General features: G+C 40.0%; 3 protein-coding genes across 5 annotated transcripts in view; 2 read left to right on the top strand and 1 right to left on the bottom strand.

The window, feature by feature from the left end:
- Positions 1–16873, top strand: part of LOC125801117 (zinc finger protein 850-like) — a 527199-nt gene that overhangs the window by 139309 nt on the left and 371017 nt on the right. The window lies entirely within an intron of this gene.
- LOC125801170 (zinc finger protein 585A-like) overlaps positions 1–16873 on the bottom strand; it is a 272387-nt gene that overhangs the window by 111291 nt on the left and 144223 nt on the right. The gene's annotated exons all lie outside the window — the stretch shown is intronic.
- LOC111196793 (NLR family CARD domain-containing protein 3-like) overlaps positions 1–16873 on the top strand; it is a 102003-nt gene that overhangs the window by 78678 nt on the left and 6452 nt on the right. Inside the window, exons 7-10 of the mRNA XM_049477072.1 lie at positions 6898–8683; positions 9426–9599; positions 10595–10768; positions 15264–15437. Coding sequence (XP_049333029.1) covers positions 6898–8683; positions 9426–9599; positions 10595–10768; positions 15264–15437 — 2308 coding nt within the window. The remainder of the gene's footprint in view (positions 1–6897; positions 8684–9425; positions 9600–10594; positions 10769–15263; positions 15438–16873) is intronic.

The following is a 16873-nucleotide window of genomic DNA, read 5'->3' as shown; positions in this document are numbered from 1 at the left end:
ATAATGTGACTAAAGGCACATGTTAAATCGGTAACGCTTTCTTTTACAGTACCCTAAGTTCTAGGTATTAACCAGGTAATAGTGAGTGACAAACTCTGAAGTACTAAGTAATTATTTTTGGTAACGAGATGGTAAGTACCAGGAAAGTCTTGCCTAATTACACTGAAATATCTAGGTATTAACCAGGTAATAGTGAGGTACAAACTCGGAAGTACTAAGTCATTATTTTTGGTAACAAGATGGTAAGTACCAGGAAAGTCTTGCCTAATTACACTAAAATATCTAGGTATTAACCAGGTAATAGTGAGGTACAAACTCGGAAGTACTAAGTAATTATTTTGGGTAACGAGATGGTAAGCACCAGGAAAGTCTTGCCTAATTACACTGAAATGGAACTAGGTAATAAACAGGTACATGGGTGGTACAAACTCTAAAGTACTAGGTAATTATGTTGGTTAACAAGATGGTAAGAACAAGGACAGTTCAATTTAATTACACTGAAATGTCTCACAGGTTCTAGGTAATAACCAGGTAAGTGTGAGGTACTAACCCCAGTAACATGATGATAAGTACCAATACAGTCTCCTTACACTGAAATATCTCGCAGGTTCTAGGTAATAACCAGGTAAGTGTGAGGTACTAACCCCAGTAACATGATAAGTACCAATACTGTTCATTTTAATCAGTCTCTATTTATTTGATTTAAAAATAAAAGGTCAATACCTGATAACAGAGAAGAAATAGCTTATTTCTCTTTACTGAGTTCTTACCATTTAGTTCAACAAATAACCCTCTGTAGAACATCCTTCTGCAAGTACCATATAAAACACTGTGTAACTAACAGAACTTTCTGCTTAATAAAGGAGTAAATGGACTGTAAAAGAAAGCAGAGCTTATTTCTCTGGTTTTACTCAGTTCTTACCGTGTAGTTCAACAAATAACCCTCTGTAGAACATCCTACTGTAAGTACCATGTAAAACACTGTGTAACTAACAGAACTTTCTGCTTAATAAAGGAGTAAATGGACTGTAAAAGAAAGCAGAGCTTATTTTTCTGGTTTTACTCAGTTCTTACCATGTAGTTCAACAAATAACCCTCTGTAGAACATCCTACTGTAAGTACCATGTAAAACACTGTGTAACTAACAGAACTTTTTGCTTAATAAAGGAGTAAAAGGACTGTAAAAGAAAGCAGAGCTTATTTCTCTGGTTTTACTCAGTTCTTACCGTGTAGTTCAACAAATAACCCTCTGTAGAACATCCTTCTGTAAGTACCATGTAAAACACTGTGTAACTAACAGAACTTTCTGCTTAATAAAGGAGTAAAAGGACCGTAAAAGAAAGCAGAGCTTATTTCTCTGGTTTTACTCAGTTCTTACCGTGTAGTTCAACAAATAACCCTCTGTAGAACATCCTACTGTAAGTACCATGTAAAACACTGTGTAACTAACAGAACTTTCTGCTTAATAAAGGAGTAAAAGGACTGTAAAAGAAAGCAGAGCTTATTTTTCTGGTTTTACTCAGTTCTTACCATGTAGTTCAACAAATAACCCTCTGTAGAACATCCTACTGTAAGTACCATATAAAACACTGTGTAACTAACAGAACTTTCTGCTTAATAAAGGAGTAAAAGGACTGTAAAAGAAAGCAGAGCTTATTTCTCTGGTTTTACTCAGTTCTTACCGTGTAGTTCAACAAATAACCCTTTGTAGAACATCCTACTGTAAGTACCATGTAAAAACACTAACTGTTACACTCCCCAGGCGTGGGTTAGGCTATAACAGTTTGCGACCCCGGGTGAGCAGGGCCTAGATCAGCTGAATACAGGATACAGAGAAGACACAGTGAGACGGTGTTTCCAGTGAGTTCTCAGCTTAATCTCTTTATTTAACAACATACACAAACTAAACCACTTTTACTTTGGTCTCTTTTCTCTTTCTTTTGCAGTTTCACATACACATTGCATCTCATCTGCATTTTACATACATTCACAGAGAATCCTTTTTTTTTTACTTTTTTCAGTTAACAAAACTCTGTATATCACAGTACATATTACCTTTACTTTTTAATCAGCAAACCCTCTTAATACTGTTTCTACACAAAAAAAAAAAAAAATATATATATATATATATATATATATATGAATATAAAAATACTACTCTATATTAATACATTTACATATGCATACATATACCAATACTCAAACTTCTTTCATATTAACACACTACATTACCAAAAACACCTTTAACTTTTACTGAGCACACTAACTACATCTTAGTGCTTTTAAATCTCATTTTAAGCAGAGTTTCTAATATTTGTATCTGCATAGAGTGTATAGAATTGACCAAAGTATAAAACTTGAACAAAGTGTATAAAAACATGATTAAGTTACTTAGAGAAACCTTAAACTGTAGCTTATCTAGCTGTAATAACTCATTATTGTGGTTGGCAGAGGCTCTATATTTACTTTAACAAGGCCAAACTGGCTCTTAAAAAGAGAATAAAATTGACTTGACTTTTAATAAACATGTATTTAACTAACAGCGACTGCTAATGCTAGCGTAAATGTATAGAGAAACAATAGGAATGAAGGCGCGAAATTAGCCCGAGCTACTTTGAGAAACAGCGACACACGGGCACAATTACCGAGCGAAAATAGCTAAAACTAGAGCGCGAACACACGAGAGATAATTACAGGCTTAAACACGGTTATAGAGCGAAGTTAGCGACCGAAAGAGCGAGAGGAATAACAGCGGGGAGCCGGTAAGGAGCGCGGTTAGCGGGGGCAGTGGCTAATGCTAGTGGCAGAGGCAAGAGCGCCGGCCAGGCGCGCGGCTCGCGGGCCGCGGGAGTGAATGCTCCCCGATGCTGAGCGTCCACCAACACACAAGACCATAGCGGCTCATATTACACAGCAAAACCTTTTAACGAACATATACACTCAAATATCCCTCTTATAGTGCTTTGGAAACATTTATACTTGCACAGTTCCACATATTTCCCCACCTGGATACAGAGAAGACACGGTGTTCCCAGTTCTCAGCTGAATCTGAGACCCATCTCCTGTTGCTCACCTAAGCCACAGCCTAGCGCCCGCCCCCTGGCACTGCTCCCCCTACAGGACTGGATGTTTCACGTTTCACATACAAAAACCCATTCAGAAACCCAAAAGAATATATATTACATGGTACTTACAGAAAGTTGTGTCACATGTAAGTAGTTATTATTTTATATATATATATATATATATATTTTTTTTTATATATATATATATAATAACTACTTAAATGTGACACAACTTTCTGTAAGTACCACATAAAACACTGTGTAACTAACAGAACTTTCTGCTTAATAAAGGAGTAAAAGGACTGTAAAAGAGAGCAGAGCTTATTTCTCTGGTTTTACTCAGTTCTTACCATGTAGTTCAACAAATAAGCACTTCAAAAAAAAAACAACATACAACATCAAAACAAAACAGAACTGTTTACTGTCTCTTTTTTGACACAACCAAGCATGCATTACTGAACTTATATATATACAATGAAAGCTGAGGACAGCTTTTATTGGGGTAAGCAGCTTGCGGGCAGGAGCTTGCCTTCGCCCCCTTGACCCTTCCAAGCCACTTCAAATTTTCTATTTCTCTGATCTTACTATGTATAGGTACATGTTTGAGTAAAATGAACACTGTTATTTTATTCTATAAACTACTGACAACATTTCTCCCAAATACTAAATAAAACTATTGTAATTTAGAGCAGAAAATGAGAAATGGTCAAAATAATGAAAAAGATGCTTTAGTGCTTTCAGATCTCAAATAATGCAAACAAAAGCAGTTAATATTAATTTAGAAACAACTATAATAATGTTTTAAGATTTCAGAAATCAATATTTGGTAGTTTTAATAACCCTGATATTTAAGCAGTTTTAATTTATATATATAAGTTAAATATATATATATATATATATATATATATATATATATATATATATATATATATATATATATATATATATATATATATTTAACATGTAAGACCTTATTCTACAAATTATGTTTAAAAAGGGGGTAAATACACATATTCAACACTTTATTCTTATGGTATACTTTTTCACCCTTAAACCTTGTAACATGCTCTAATGTCTTTAAACATATGGCCAAGTATTCCATTCCTGTGCTGTCTTCCTAGTGAAGAATTCCACTCTATAAACCTTAAATTCATTTTTAGGGATTTCTCAGTCAAATAAATAGAGACTGATTAAAATGAACAGTATTGGTACTTATCATCATGTTACTGGGGTTAGTACCTCACACTTACCTGGTTATTACCTAGAACCTGCGAGATATTTCAGGGTAAGGAGACTGTATTGGTACTTATCATCATGTTACTGGGGTTAGTACCTCACACTTACCTGGTTATTACCTAGAACCTGTGAGACATTTCAGTGTAAGGAGACTGTATTGGTACTTATCATCATGTTACTGGGGTTAGTACCTCACACTTACCTGGTTATTACCTAGAACCTGTGAGGTATATCAGGGTAAGGAGACTATATTGGTACTTATCATCATGTTACTGGGGTTAGTACCTCACACTTACCTGGTTATTACCTAGAACCTGTGAGATATTTCAGTGTAATTAAATTGAACTGTCTGGTTCTTACCACCTTGTTAAGCAACATAATTACCTAGTACTTTGGACTTTGTACCACCCATGTACCTGTTTATTACCTAGTTCCATTTCAGTGTAATTAGGCAAGACTTTTCTGGTACTTACCATCTTGTTACCCAAAATAGTTACTTAGTACTTCCGAGTTTGTACCTCACTATTACCTGGTTAATACCTAGACATTTCAGTGTAATTAGGCAAGACTTTCCTGGTACTTACCATCTTGTTACCAAAAATAATTACTTAGTACTTCCGAGTTTGTACCTCACTATTACCTGGTTAATACCTAGAACTTAGGGTACTGTAAAAGAAAGCGTTACCGTTAAATCAAGGTGTGTCCACTAATTAGCATCACAGGTGTCTAAATCTTGTAATCAATCTGTGGGTCCATATATATATATATATATATATATATATATATATATATATATATATATATATATATATATATATATATATAGGGCTACAGGTAGTCACTGTGCTGTTTGGTGAAGTGGTGTGTACCACACTCAACATGGACCAGAGGAAGTGAAGGGAAGAGTTGTTTCAGGAGAAAATTTAATTAAATTAAAAGCATGTTAAAGTTAAAGGTTATTTTTTAAGCATTTTTAAGCAGCTTGAATTTCCTGTGACTACAGTTCACATATTATTCAGAAATATAACATCCACAGGACTGTAGCTAACCTCCCTTATTGTTTCTTTAATAGCATTGAATAAAACGTCATCATCTGTCGTGCATATATTTATCATCTCAGTTGCTGGGGTGAGTGCATACATCCAGGAATGGGAGAATGTGTTTTAGTACAATACATAGACCAGTAATGTATTCAGAATTAATTATAATACACTTTAAAACATATTTTGTTAATTGAAATTCTGGAAAACCTTTTAGCTGTTTTCTTTCTAATTACTTTCACATTGCTGCTGAGCTACTGAGCTACAGCTACTGATTGCTCACCTGAATGTTTGAGTATAAATACCCCTCATTTTCAGCTATTAGTTGCTGAGTATTGAATCTAGGTTCCCTAGCTCTTCTACAACACATATCTGTTTGTTATTTTGCCTTATCGTTTATTGACCCCTTTCTCTTTTACTGTTTACCCTTTTTGCCTTGCTCAGTTTATTGTTTGTTGCTTTCTGTTGCTTGTTATTAGACCACCCTTCTGCTTATTCCACTTCTGTCTATTTCTCTGTGTACCGACCCTGCTTTCTCCTCTCTACTGGTATGTTGTTTGTTTATGCTGGCTTTATGTTACTGAACCTGCCTGCTTTAGACTATCCTTATCTGCTTGTCCCTTTTGTTAGTAAACTGATTAAACTGTTTGACTCATCAGACTTATCAGCGTCTGTCTCTCCTGGTTCTGGTATTCCTGATACATTTATTTACATTTTATTTTAATGACAGATTAATCTTTTCTTTGTATCTGTTATTTGCTGCTATTCTTTATTTTATTAATAATCTCACCATATTTTATTGAAACACGTTTTTTTAGATCAGCTGATTTAATAATGTGGATTACAGTGTGGCTTTTCTGTTCATCCACAGTGAGAAGAAAAAAAACTTTTCCAGAAAAAAACTGGACCACATATTGAAGGTTAGTACTGAACCATATATATGATGGAAATGATTTATTTTACATATAAATTTAACTTTACTTTAAAGTTTTGATAATACCTTTTACACATCGGAGCACCCATAACTCCTTTTGTCATCAGATCAGTGTCATCATCTCTCTCTCTCTGTACTGTATCAGCTTTAGTGATTCTCTGATGTTTGTTCTTAATCAGAGGCTACAGGAGAAGTTCATCTCTCTAGTGAAGAACGAGCTGAACACGTTTAAGAATCTCCTGAGTCCAGATTATCCAGCATGCTTTGAGGGAGAGGTGGATGATGATCAGAAGGAGGGGGTGCTGAAGGTCACACTGCACATCCTGAGGAACATGAATCAGACAGACCTCGCCAACACACTAGAGAGCAGTAAGAGTTCTGGGTCATGAGAATGGGGACCAACTTAAAGGGCTAATTTATTTCCTCAGAGGAGTTCTGCTTTTTAAATTAGAATAATAAGCAGTAGTTAACTGGATTTTGTCATTATAAGATATTGTGTCACAGCATCAAATGTATCCTTAAACCTAACAATTATCTACTCTATCAAAATTGTTCTACACAGAGGTCTTTCATGAAGATCACAGCTAATTACATTTTCTTTATTCTCTTCCTCTGCAATCAGAATTAGCCCCAGCATGCCAAAGAAAGCTCAAATCCAAGCTGAGAGATAAATATCAGAGAATTAATGAAGGAATCTCAGGCCATGTAAAGTCAGCACTTCTGAATGAGATCTACACAGAGCTCTACATCACAGGGGGCGATGGAGGAGATGTCAATCAGGAACATGAGGTGAAACAGATGGAAGCTGCATCCAGGAAAAAAACAACACAGGAAAAACCAATCAGATGCAACGACATCTTTAAACCATTACCAGAACAGAAACGACCCATCAGAACTGTACTGACTAAAGGAGTGGCTGGAATTGGAAAAACAGTCTCTGTGCAGAAGTTCATTCTGGACTGGTCTGAAGGAAAAGTAAATCAGGACGTTCTCTTCATATTTCCACTTCCTTTTAGAGAGCTGAATCTGATGAAGGAGAAGAAGCTCAGTCTTGTGAATCTTCTTCAGAGCTTTTTCCCAGAAACACAAGATTTAAAACCAAGACATTATAAGGGCTACAAGGTCATGTTCATTTTTGATGGACTGGATGAGTGTCGACTGCCTCTAGATTTCCAGAACAATGAGAACTTGGTGAATATAGAAGAGCAAACCTCAGTGGATGTTCTGCTGACGAACCTCATCAAGGGGAATCTGCTTCCCTCTGCTCTTCTCTGGATCACCTCTCGACCAGCAGCGGCCAATCAGATCCCTCCTGAGTGTGTTGATCAGGTAACAGAAGTGCGAGGTTTCAGTGACCCTCAGAAACAGGAGTACTTCAGTAAGAGGATCAGTGATAAGGACCTGGCCAATAAAGTCTTCACACACATCAGATCTTCAAGAAGCCTCTACATCATGTGCCACATACCTGTCTTCTGCTGGATTACAGCCACTGTTCTAGAGAGAATGCTGAGTGAAGCTGAGAGTGGAGAAATTCCCAAAACCCTGACGCAGATGTTTACACACTTCCTGATCTTTCAGATCAAACTCAAGAACCAGAAGTACAGTGGGAAAAGTGACATTGATCCTCAGCAGACTAGAAAAAGCATCCTGGCTCTGGGGAAACTGGCGTTCCAGCAGCTGGAGAAAGGAAACATGATCTTCTATGAGGAAGATCTAAGAGAGAGTGGCATCGACATTAAAGAAGTGTCAGTGTACTCAGGAGTGTGTACCCAGATCTTCAGGGAGGAACTTGAGCTGCACCTGGGGAAGGTCTTCAGCTTTGTACATCTGAGCGTTCAGGAGTTTCTTGCTGCTTTATATGCATTTCTCTGCTTTTTGAATCAGCAAATCCCTGAAAACCAAAGCACTGAACTATCTGCAATCTTCAGCAAGTCAACGATGACTAAATTCCTCAGCAGTGCCATAGACAGAGCCTTACAGAGTGAGAGTGGACACCTGGACTTGTTTCTTCGTTTCCTTCTGGGTCTCTCACTGCAGTCTAATCAGACTCTATTAAGAGTCGTACTGACGCAGACAGAGAGGATCTCTCAGAGCAACAAAAAAACAGTCAAATACATCAAGAAGAAGATTGAGGAGAACTCATCTCCAGAGAAATCCATCAATCTGTTCCACTGTCTGAATGAACTGAATGATCATTCTCTGGTGCAGGAAGTGCAGAAATACCTGAGTGGAGGTGGTGAGCGTCATCTTCAACAGGCCAGGCTCTCTCCTGCTCAGTGGTCAGCTCTGGCGTTTGTGTTGGTGAACTCAGAAGAAGAGCTGGAGGAGTTTAACCTCAATAAATATCATCCATCAGAAGAGTGTCTTCTGAGACTGCTGCCAGTAGTTAAAATATCCAGAAGAGCTGTGTGAGTATTTTTATTTAGGCCTTCATACAGTTTTTAATCAACTGCTGATGTGTAAAATCAGTTTCCATTCAATCACTTATTCCCATTGTCACATATAAGCATGTATTATCCTTTGTGTGTAATAATAGTTAAACCATCATTTTAATGTTAACAGTACATGGAGTTTCTGTCTTAAATACAATCTTTAAAAAAAGGTTTTGGGCAAGTTATATGTTTTTGTTAAAATAAATGCACATCTCTTACAGATCCACTCTAAAGTAGCACTGGGTGATTTGACAAAAAAATCATATCTCAGTATGCTTTGGAGAAATGATGATCAGCAATACAACATAACAATTTCATATAGAACATACATATATGTCTTTATTTATTTCTAATATATATATATATATATATATATATATATATATATATATATATATATATATATATATATATATATATATATATATATATGTGTGTGCGAGAAGGTGTAATGTTTTTCCAGAGTTCAACTTGGAAAATAGAATAAATTCACATACTCCAAAAAGCCTTGCTCGTTCTCTGTTTTGATAAATGTTTTCTTTTCTATTTTAACTCATTATAATCTGTCCCAGGTGAACTGTATGCCCATGATGATCACCAGCTCTTTAGACAGACAATACATTTCACAGTTTAATTCTATGTTCTATTCTTTGCCAATCCATTCAAGTATTCTTCTTTGGGTTTATTATAAAATCATTAGTTTATTCTTGATTTTTAGACTAGCTTCATGTAATCTTGGAGTAAAGACGTGTGAAAATCTGGAATCAGTTTTAAACCTGGAAAACTCCTCCCTGAAAGAGCTGGACCTCAGTAACAACGACCTGCAGGATTCAGGAGTGGAGTTGCTCTCTGCTGGACTGAAGAGGTCACAATGTAAACTGCAGATTCTAAGGTCAGTGTTTCAGGTTATCACAGACCAAAATAACAAACAAGACGACAAATAAAACCACAATTAACTAAAGAAACTAAATAACAGAAGGATGTGCAAGGTTAGTCTGAACAGGATATTCTTTCCAGGTTGGCAAAGGGGAGGAGCCCTAAACATCTCTCCCTGCTCAGACTTTCCCATGCCCTTTAATTTGTCATGATACTGCATCTACAAACTAAATACAAAAAGAGTATGTATGTATGTATGTATGTATGTATGCATGTATGATAGGAAATGTAAAATCATCAAAAAGACATACAACATAGTTCATACATGAGCTAAAAGCACCACATATATGTTGTTACTTGCAGAAAAAAAATGAATAAAAGAAAGAAACTAGGTCCAGCATTCTCTGTGGTAAAGCACAGCACACACTCAGGTTTACTGCACTCTCAGCATAGCTATACACGTAAAAGGGCTGTGCACCTACTTTAAGGAGCTCTTAAAGGGACAGTGTACATATTACTGAATACTGGCGGTTACATATTTCCACCAGGCCATTTAAATCATAATAAGGTCTTTTCCCCATTGTAAGCATGTGTGCAATAACAAACACTTCCTGAGTCCAATCCTATTCACCATGCATTCTTTATTCCAGCGCCCCACGTTAGCTTTATCTCCCCTCAAAAATACAAGTATATAATAGTATTTTAAATGACACCATTAATAATTGCATTTTACATTTCTTACATTCATTCTTTTATTTACATATAAATATCCACTATAAAAACTTGTCTTAAGAAGAACAAATGTAATTGCAGTTAATCATAAATGTTGTCTAGATTAACCTGATTATATTTCTTAAACAGTTGACACCACTAGAAAAAAATATTAAATGTGGCATGTACAAAAGTAACAGCATAATACATGTTACATTTAGGAAATCACTAAAATGTGTTATTTAAACATTGAAGACATTGTAAAATTATTTGTGTTTGTGTTTATTCTTACATTTTCAGATTAGCTTTGTGTAATATAGGAAGAAAGACGTGTGAAAATCTGGAATCAGTTTTAAACCTGGAAATCTCCTCCCTGAAAGAGCTGGACCTCAGTAACAATGACCTGCAGGATTCAGGAGTGGAGCTGCTCTCTGCTGGACTGAAGAGTTCACACTGTAAACTGCAGATTCTCAGGTCAGTGTTTCTGTGATTTTTTCATTTTAAATTATTAGGGCTGTCAGCGTTAAGTCATTAACATATGCTGTTAGGTTGGAATCATTAACGCATTACAACCCAAGTTTTTTTGTAAAATTTTTGTGGATTGTTTTGGATATTTCTGTTAAAGAGTTTTGCTTCTAGAACCTCTCCTTTGCTTCTGCTTTAGTTTTTTTCTTCTGAGTTTTGGCACACTTTTCACGGCTGGGTGGGGCTTAGAACAAGGCGTTTCCCTTGAATTTCCATTGGTCAGCTGGTTCTGAACTGACGGGTTCCATAAACCTTTGTCTGAGAGTGACCACGCCCACCCAGCCAGTTTCAAGCGTCCTTTCAAACACGGAAAGCGAACCCCTTCCAGCAAACAGCAACAGCAGCAGATACTTTTACAATTAAATTAATTAAATTAAAGAGATTCCAGAAGTGTCAGGTCTTAGCCCTGTCTCGTGTCTCTGTGTGTCTTCCCCACGTGACCTGTGCTCCCCTGTGTCTTCTGTCTCAGTACTTTTCCATGTGTTTCTCATTTGTAGCTCCGCCCCTGCCCCAGGTGTTTCCAATTCTAGTGTGTTTCCTGTTTGTTAAATAGCCCTCGTCTACCACTTTGTCTCGGTCGGTCTTTGCACCTTCCCCTGTTGTTTTGTCTCTCTGTGTTCTTCCGTGTTTCATAGCCCTAGTCATTGCCCGTGTTTACCTCAGTTAATCTCTTGTGTATGTTTCCCAGTCCTCTGCTTAGTGTTTTGTTTCTAGTATATTCCTTGTATATATTTATATCCCTGCCCTGCTTAGTTTAGTTCCCCTTGTCTAGTTTAGTTTCTTGTTTAGCTCTATGTTCCCTGTATTTAACATTAGTCATTTGTTTCTCGTTTATTTCTTGTTTTCACGTTTATATTGCCTTGTTTGTTTTCTAGTTTATTTCCATTGTATATATCTCCCTGTTCCGTGTTTTAGTGTTTACTTGTTTCTTGTTTCTTTGTTACTTATTTATTTATTAAATTATTATTTATTGATTTACCCTACCTGCACTTGTGTCCGCCTCCTCGTCTCCCTGCCTGGGTCATCCGTGACAGAAAGACCGACCGAACATGGACACAGCAGGTTCTGCCTGGATGGGCACCAGGATGGCGATTCGCCGTGCTCCTTGCGGGACCCCGGCGCAGGACACCTCGAGGCCTCAAGGACGCCGCAGGCCTCGGGGTAGGCGCTCTAAGGGGTCCCGCCAGCCGGAAGAAGACCCCTTTTCCGGGGAGGATTTTCTTGGGGGGGCGATGAGGGTTGGTGCTTTGAGCCTCGGTACCTCCGTGTACCCGAGGCTCAAGGAGCGGGACCCGTGGGACTTTCTCGGGTGCGCTCCCAGCAGCTCCGAGGACGAAGAGGAGCTCTACCCCGCACCAGCCCGTACTCCAAAACCGTTTCCCCCAGGGGCGGTGCTCTACCCGGCTCTCGGCCGCACAGCTCCAGAGGCCGTCCCGACTCACGTCCGTTCCCCTGCAGCCAAGGTGCGCTCCTCACCGGCGGTTCCAGAGCTAGCTTCCCCGGTGGCTAAGGCGTTAGCTTCCCCGGCGCCTCCAAAGCTAGCTCCTCCCGCGGCCAAGACACTCTCCTCTCCCGCGGCAAAGGCGCACGCTGTGAAACCGCGCTCCGGGACTTCCGCGATGGCAGTCGAACCGCGCTCCGTGTTCCCCGCGGTTGCTGCCGAATCGCGCTACAGGACCTCCAACCCGGTGAGCCAGCCGCGAGCAGAGACTTTCCACGCGCTGGACTCAGCCGGAGGGAGTAAAAATCCGGTCCGGGTTTTTGCGGCAACCGCAGCCTTGAGCCCCACAGCTGCAGCGCCAGCCCCTCAGGCTGAGGAGCTGGCTTTCATGGCGGCTGCGGGGCTGGATTTCGCCGCTGCAGTCCAGCCTCTCTCTGGGACTACCTCCGCGGCAACCCAGCCGTGCTCCAGGACTGTTATGGAGACTTTTCCCGTGCCGGTCTCTACCGGCGGCCCCGCGCTGCTTGCTGTGGACTCTGCCGGCGAGGCTGCGGATCCAGTCCGGGTTTTTGTTTCGCCCGCGGCTTCAGGCCTCACAGCTGCATTACCTGATCTCCACACGCCCAGCTCCGTAACTCACTCGGCGGACACGCCCACCTACGAGGCATCTTCGGCTGCTGAGCCACGCCCCCGAACTCCTGCCGCTCTAGACTCTGCATATGCTGCTGTGCGTGCTGCTCCAGCCTCCGTGTCTGCTGAAAATGCTCCAGCCTCCGTGTCTGCTGAAAATGCTCCAGCCTCCGTGTCTGCTGAAAATGCTCCAGCCTCCGTGTCTGCTGAAGCTGCTCAAGTCTCAGTGTCTGCTCCAGCAGTTCCAGTCTCCGTGCCAGAGCCAGCTGCCCAAGTCTCCGTGCCAGCTCCCGCTGCCAGAGTCGCCGCGCCGCCAGCGCCAGCTCCCGCTGCCAGAGTCGCCGCGCCGCCAGCGCCAGCTCCCGCTGCCAGAGTCGCCGCGCCGCCAGCACCTGCTCCCGGAACTGTGTTTCATCCCAGGTCCCATGTACCCAGGCAGGCACCGAGGTCCCCTGACTTTGTCCCCAGTACTGTGCCCAGGCTGGCTCCTTGGACTTCCCCTCAGACATTTGCCAGTCCTGGGCACCCACCCGTGTTTCTGGTCCCCATGTCTCTCCCTGTTTTGGTCCCTGTCTCTGTTTACGTCCCTGTACCCGTGTCTGTCTCTGTCTCTGTTCCCGTCCCAGTTACAGTGTTTGTTTCTGTCCCTGTTAATGTCCTCGTCCCTGTTCCCATGTCTAGTCCTGTCCAGTTTCCGTCTCCTGTCCAGTCTCACGTCCAGTCTCCGTCTCCTGTCCAGTTCCCCGTCCAGTCTCCGTCTCCTGTCCAGTTCCCCGTCCAGTCTCCGTCTCCTGTCCAGTTCCCCGTCCAGTCTCCCGTTCTGTCTCCGTTCCCTGTCCAGTCTCCGTTCCCCGTCCAGTCTCCGTCTCCCGTTCAGTTCCCTGTTCAGTCTCCCGTCCAGTCTCTGTCCTCTGTCCTGTCTCCGTTTCAGTCCCCGGTTTCGTCTCTTGTTTTCCCCAGCCTCTCCCCGCCGCCAGCCCCCGGGGTTCGTTTTTACGCGCCTCGGGAGCTGCGCGTTTAGGGGGAGGCTTCTGTCAGGTCTTAGCCCTGTCTCGTGTCTCTGTGTGTCTTCCCCACGTGACCTGTGCTCCCCTGTGTCTTCTGTCTCAGTACTTTTCCATGTGTTTCTCATTTGTAGCTCCGCCCCTGCCCCAGGTGTTTCCAATTCTAGTGTGTTTCCTGTTTGTTAAATAGCCCTCGTCTACCACTTTGTCTCGGTCGGTCTTTGCACCTTCCCCTGTTGTTTTGTCTCTCTGTGTTCTTCCGTGTTTCATAGCCCTAGTCATTGCCCGTGTTTACCTCAGTTAATCTCTTGTGTATGTTTCCCAGTCCTCTGCTTAGTGTTTTGTTTCTAGTATATTCCTTGTATATATTTATATCCCTGCCCTGCTTAGTTTAGTTCCCCTTGTCTAGTTTAGTTTCTTGTTTAGCTCTATGTTCCCTGTATTTAACATTAGTCATTTGTTTCTCGTTTATTTCTTGTTTTCACGTTTATATTGCCTTGTTTGTTTTCTAGTTTATTTCCATTGTATATATCTCCCTGTTCCGTGTTTTAGTGTTTACTTGTTTCTTGTTTCTTTGTTACTTATTTATTTATTAAATTATTATTTATTGATTTACCCTACCTGCACTTGTGTCCGCCTCCTCGTCTCCCTGCCTGGGTCATCCGTGACAAGAAGCAAAAGTCTTTAACAGAAAAATACAAAAAAAATCCACAAAAAAAACACAAAAATAAAAGCAAGACTGGCAAAATCCAAACTGAAATATTTTTTAAACAACTGCAAAGGATAATAAAGCAACCAAGTATATTTAAAAATATGTATTTGCTATATATTTTTTCTCTTTTGAATTTGTAACATACAATTTTTGATTTTGATTCCTAACATTTTGATTGTGGATTTTATTTTTTGGTGTAAAACTTTTGGCACAAATATTTACTCCATAAAGTATCCACTATAAAATCTTGCGTCTTATGAAAAACAAGTGTGATTGATCACAGAATTTTGGCAGGGTTCATTGGATTGCATTTTTAATCGCATAACACCACTAGAAATTCTACATGTATAAATGTGTAAATATTCAGGTGTTTACCATGGTGATAACATAACATGGTGATAACACAAGAAATAGTGTTTAACGAAAGTCAGTGTATACCAAACAAACAAATACGAGTCTTCCTTGTCCAACTTGAATGAACATTTGAGATGTATCACACATTGATTACAAAATTGCAAACAAGCAAAAATAATTTTAGCAAAAGTTAATATGAACTCAAATCTTTGGTCCACATCAATGCTAATGCCGACTTCTGTCGTCTTTCTTTCTTTCTTGTTTTCTGTCACTCACTCACACATTCTCTTGCTCTGTCTGCAGATTATCTGGTTGTATGATCACAGATAAAGGCTGTTGTTCTCTGGCTTCAGCTCTAATTTCAAACCCCTCCCACCTGAAAGAGCTGGATCTGACCTACAACCACCCAGGAGAGTCAGGAGTGAAGCTGCTTTCTGAGAGACTGGAGGATCCACACTGCACACTGGAGAAACTCGGGTAGGTCTGAACTAATAATTATGTTAACTTATTGTAAGATAAATATTGTTGTACATGTTGCACATTTTTGTCACTCTTGATATTGCCTATTGTGCTATTTCCTGTGTATGTGCTGTGCCTCACAGGAAAGCAAAGTGTTGAGAAAGTTAAGGGTTAATGCTGTGACACATTGCATTGTGGGACCTGTAGTAGATCTAGTTGTAGTCACCAGGTAAACAAGCATATAACCTTCATTCTGTCATTCTGTCTTATTTTTGTTTACACAGCCACTGTTAATTTGTTATGCCCAAGCTATCTGCACTGAATGCCAAGTACTTCGCTGTAATTCTGTTTTGGCTCATCTTTCTGTTGTTAAGAAGAACCAAGGTTTAGTTTTTACTCCAGAACAGGTGGAAAACTTCAGTGATGGAGAGCTGCCCTGAGCATCGAGTCAGGAGAAAAGTTACAAGATAAAAACTGATCCCCACTAACTTTATACACACTGAGAGTCAAGCACCCCAGCAACCAGCCAATGTCTTTATGGTAAAAATAATCAGTGACTGCAAAACCAGAATCCTTTCTGAACACTTAGGGCCCTAACCTACACCCTGTGCAAGGTGGTCTTGATGCTTATTGCTATCTTACTCCCAACAACAGTGTATTTTCATGCTCTTCACCTGTCTTGTTTAAACAGCAACGGTGATTTTGAATATATCTACGCTAATGAAAAACATTGGTCAATTCCAGGTAGCTGCGCCATTTAAATAGCAATACGCCAAAGTCAGACCGCACCTGGCTCTTAAAGGGAATGGCAAGTGACATGGTGATTGGTTTATTTCACGATACATGCTTTTTGCACATTTTGAGCCTCTTTGGAGCAACTTTTCCTATCGTAAAGACACAGTGACACACCCAAAATCAAGCTGCATGGTGCACGGCGGACAGCTCACCTACGGATCACTAAAAGAGAGCCCTTAATTTCTTAAGAGATCACATTAACGTGATTGACTTTGTTTTTTGGCTTCATTTAAAAATGTTGCCTTTGTTACATTTAACATTTTTGAAGTTTTCTAATGACCAGTGGCATAAAATTATTTTTAAATCATAATAATCACAATCACAATAATTCCTTGAAAAATGTATGGTCCTATAAAAACTGTTGTTGTGGCAGGAGTCCACTCAGGTATTAATATAAATGCAAAAAACATACTTTAGTAAAGTTTAACTCTTTTCTGCAAGCCCACAAGAAACCATTTTGTCTTAGTTAGGAGTTTCTTTCTTATTATTAAATCATTAACACTGATCTTAACTGAGGCGAGTGAGGTCCTGCCAGTGTTGGGCACGTTACTTTGAAAAAGTAATTAGTTACAGTTACTCGTTACTTCTCCAAAAAAGTTACTAACGGAGTTACTCCACTATAAAAGTAATTAGTTACCAGTAAAAGTAACCATGGCGTT

The sequence above is a fragment of the Astyanax mexicanus genome, chromosome 4, assembly GCF_023375975.1.
Source record: "Astyanax mexicanus isolate ESR-SI-001 chromosome 4, AstMex3_surface, whole genome shotgun sequence".
Classification (NCBI taxonomy): Eukaryota; Metazoa; Chordata; class Actinopteri; order Characiformes; family Acestrorhamphidae; genus Astyanax; species Astyanax mexicanus.
This window is presented reverse-complemented; position numbering and strand designations above follow the sequence as displayed.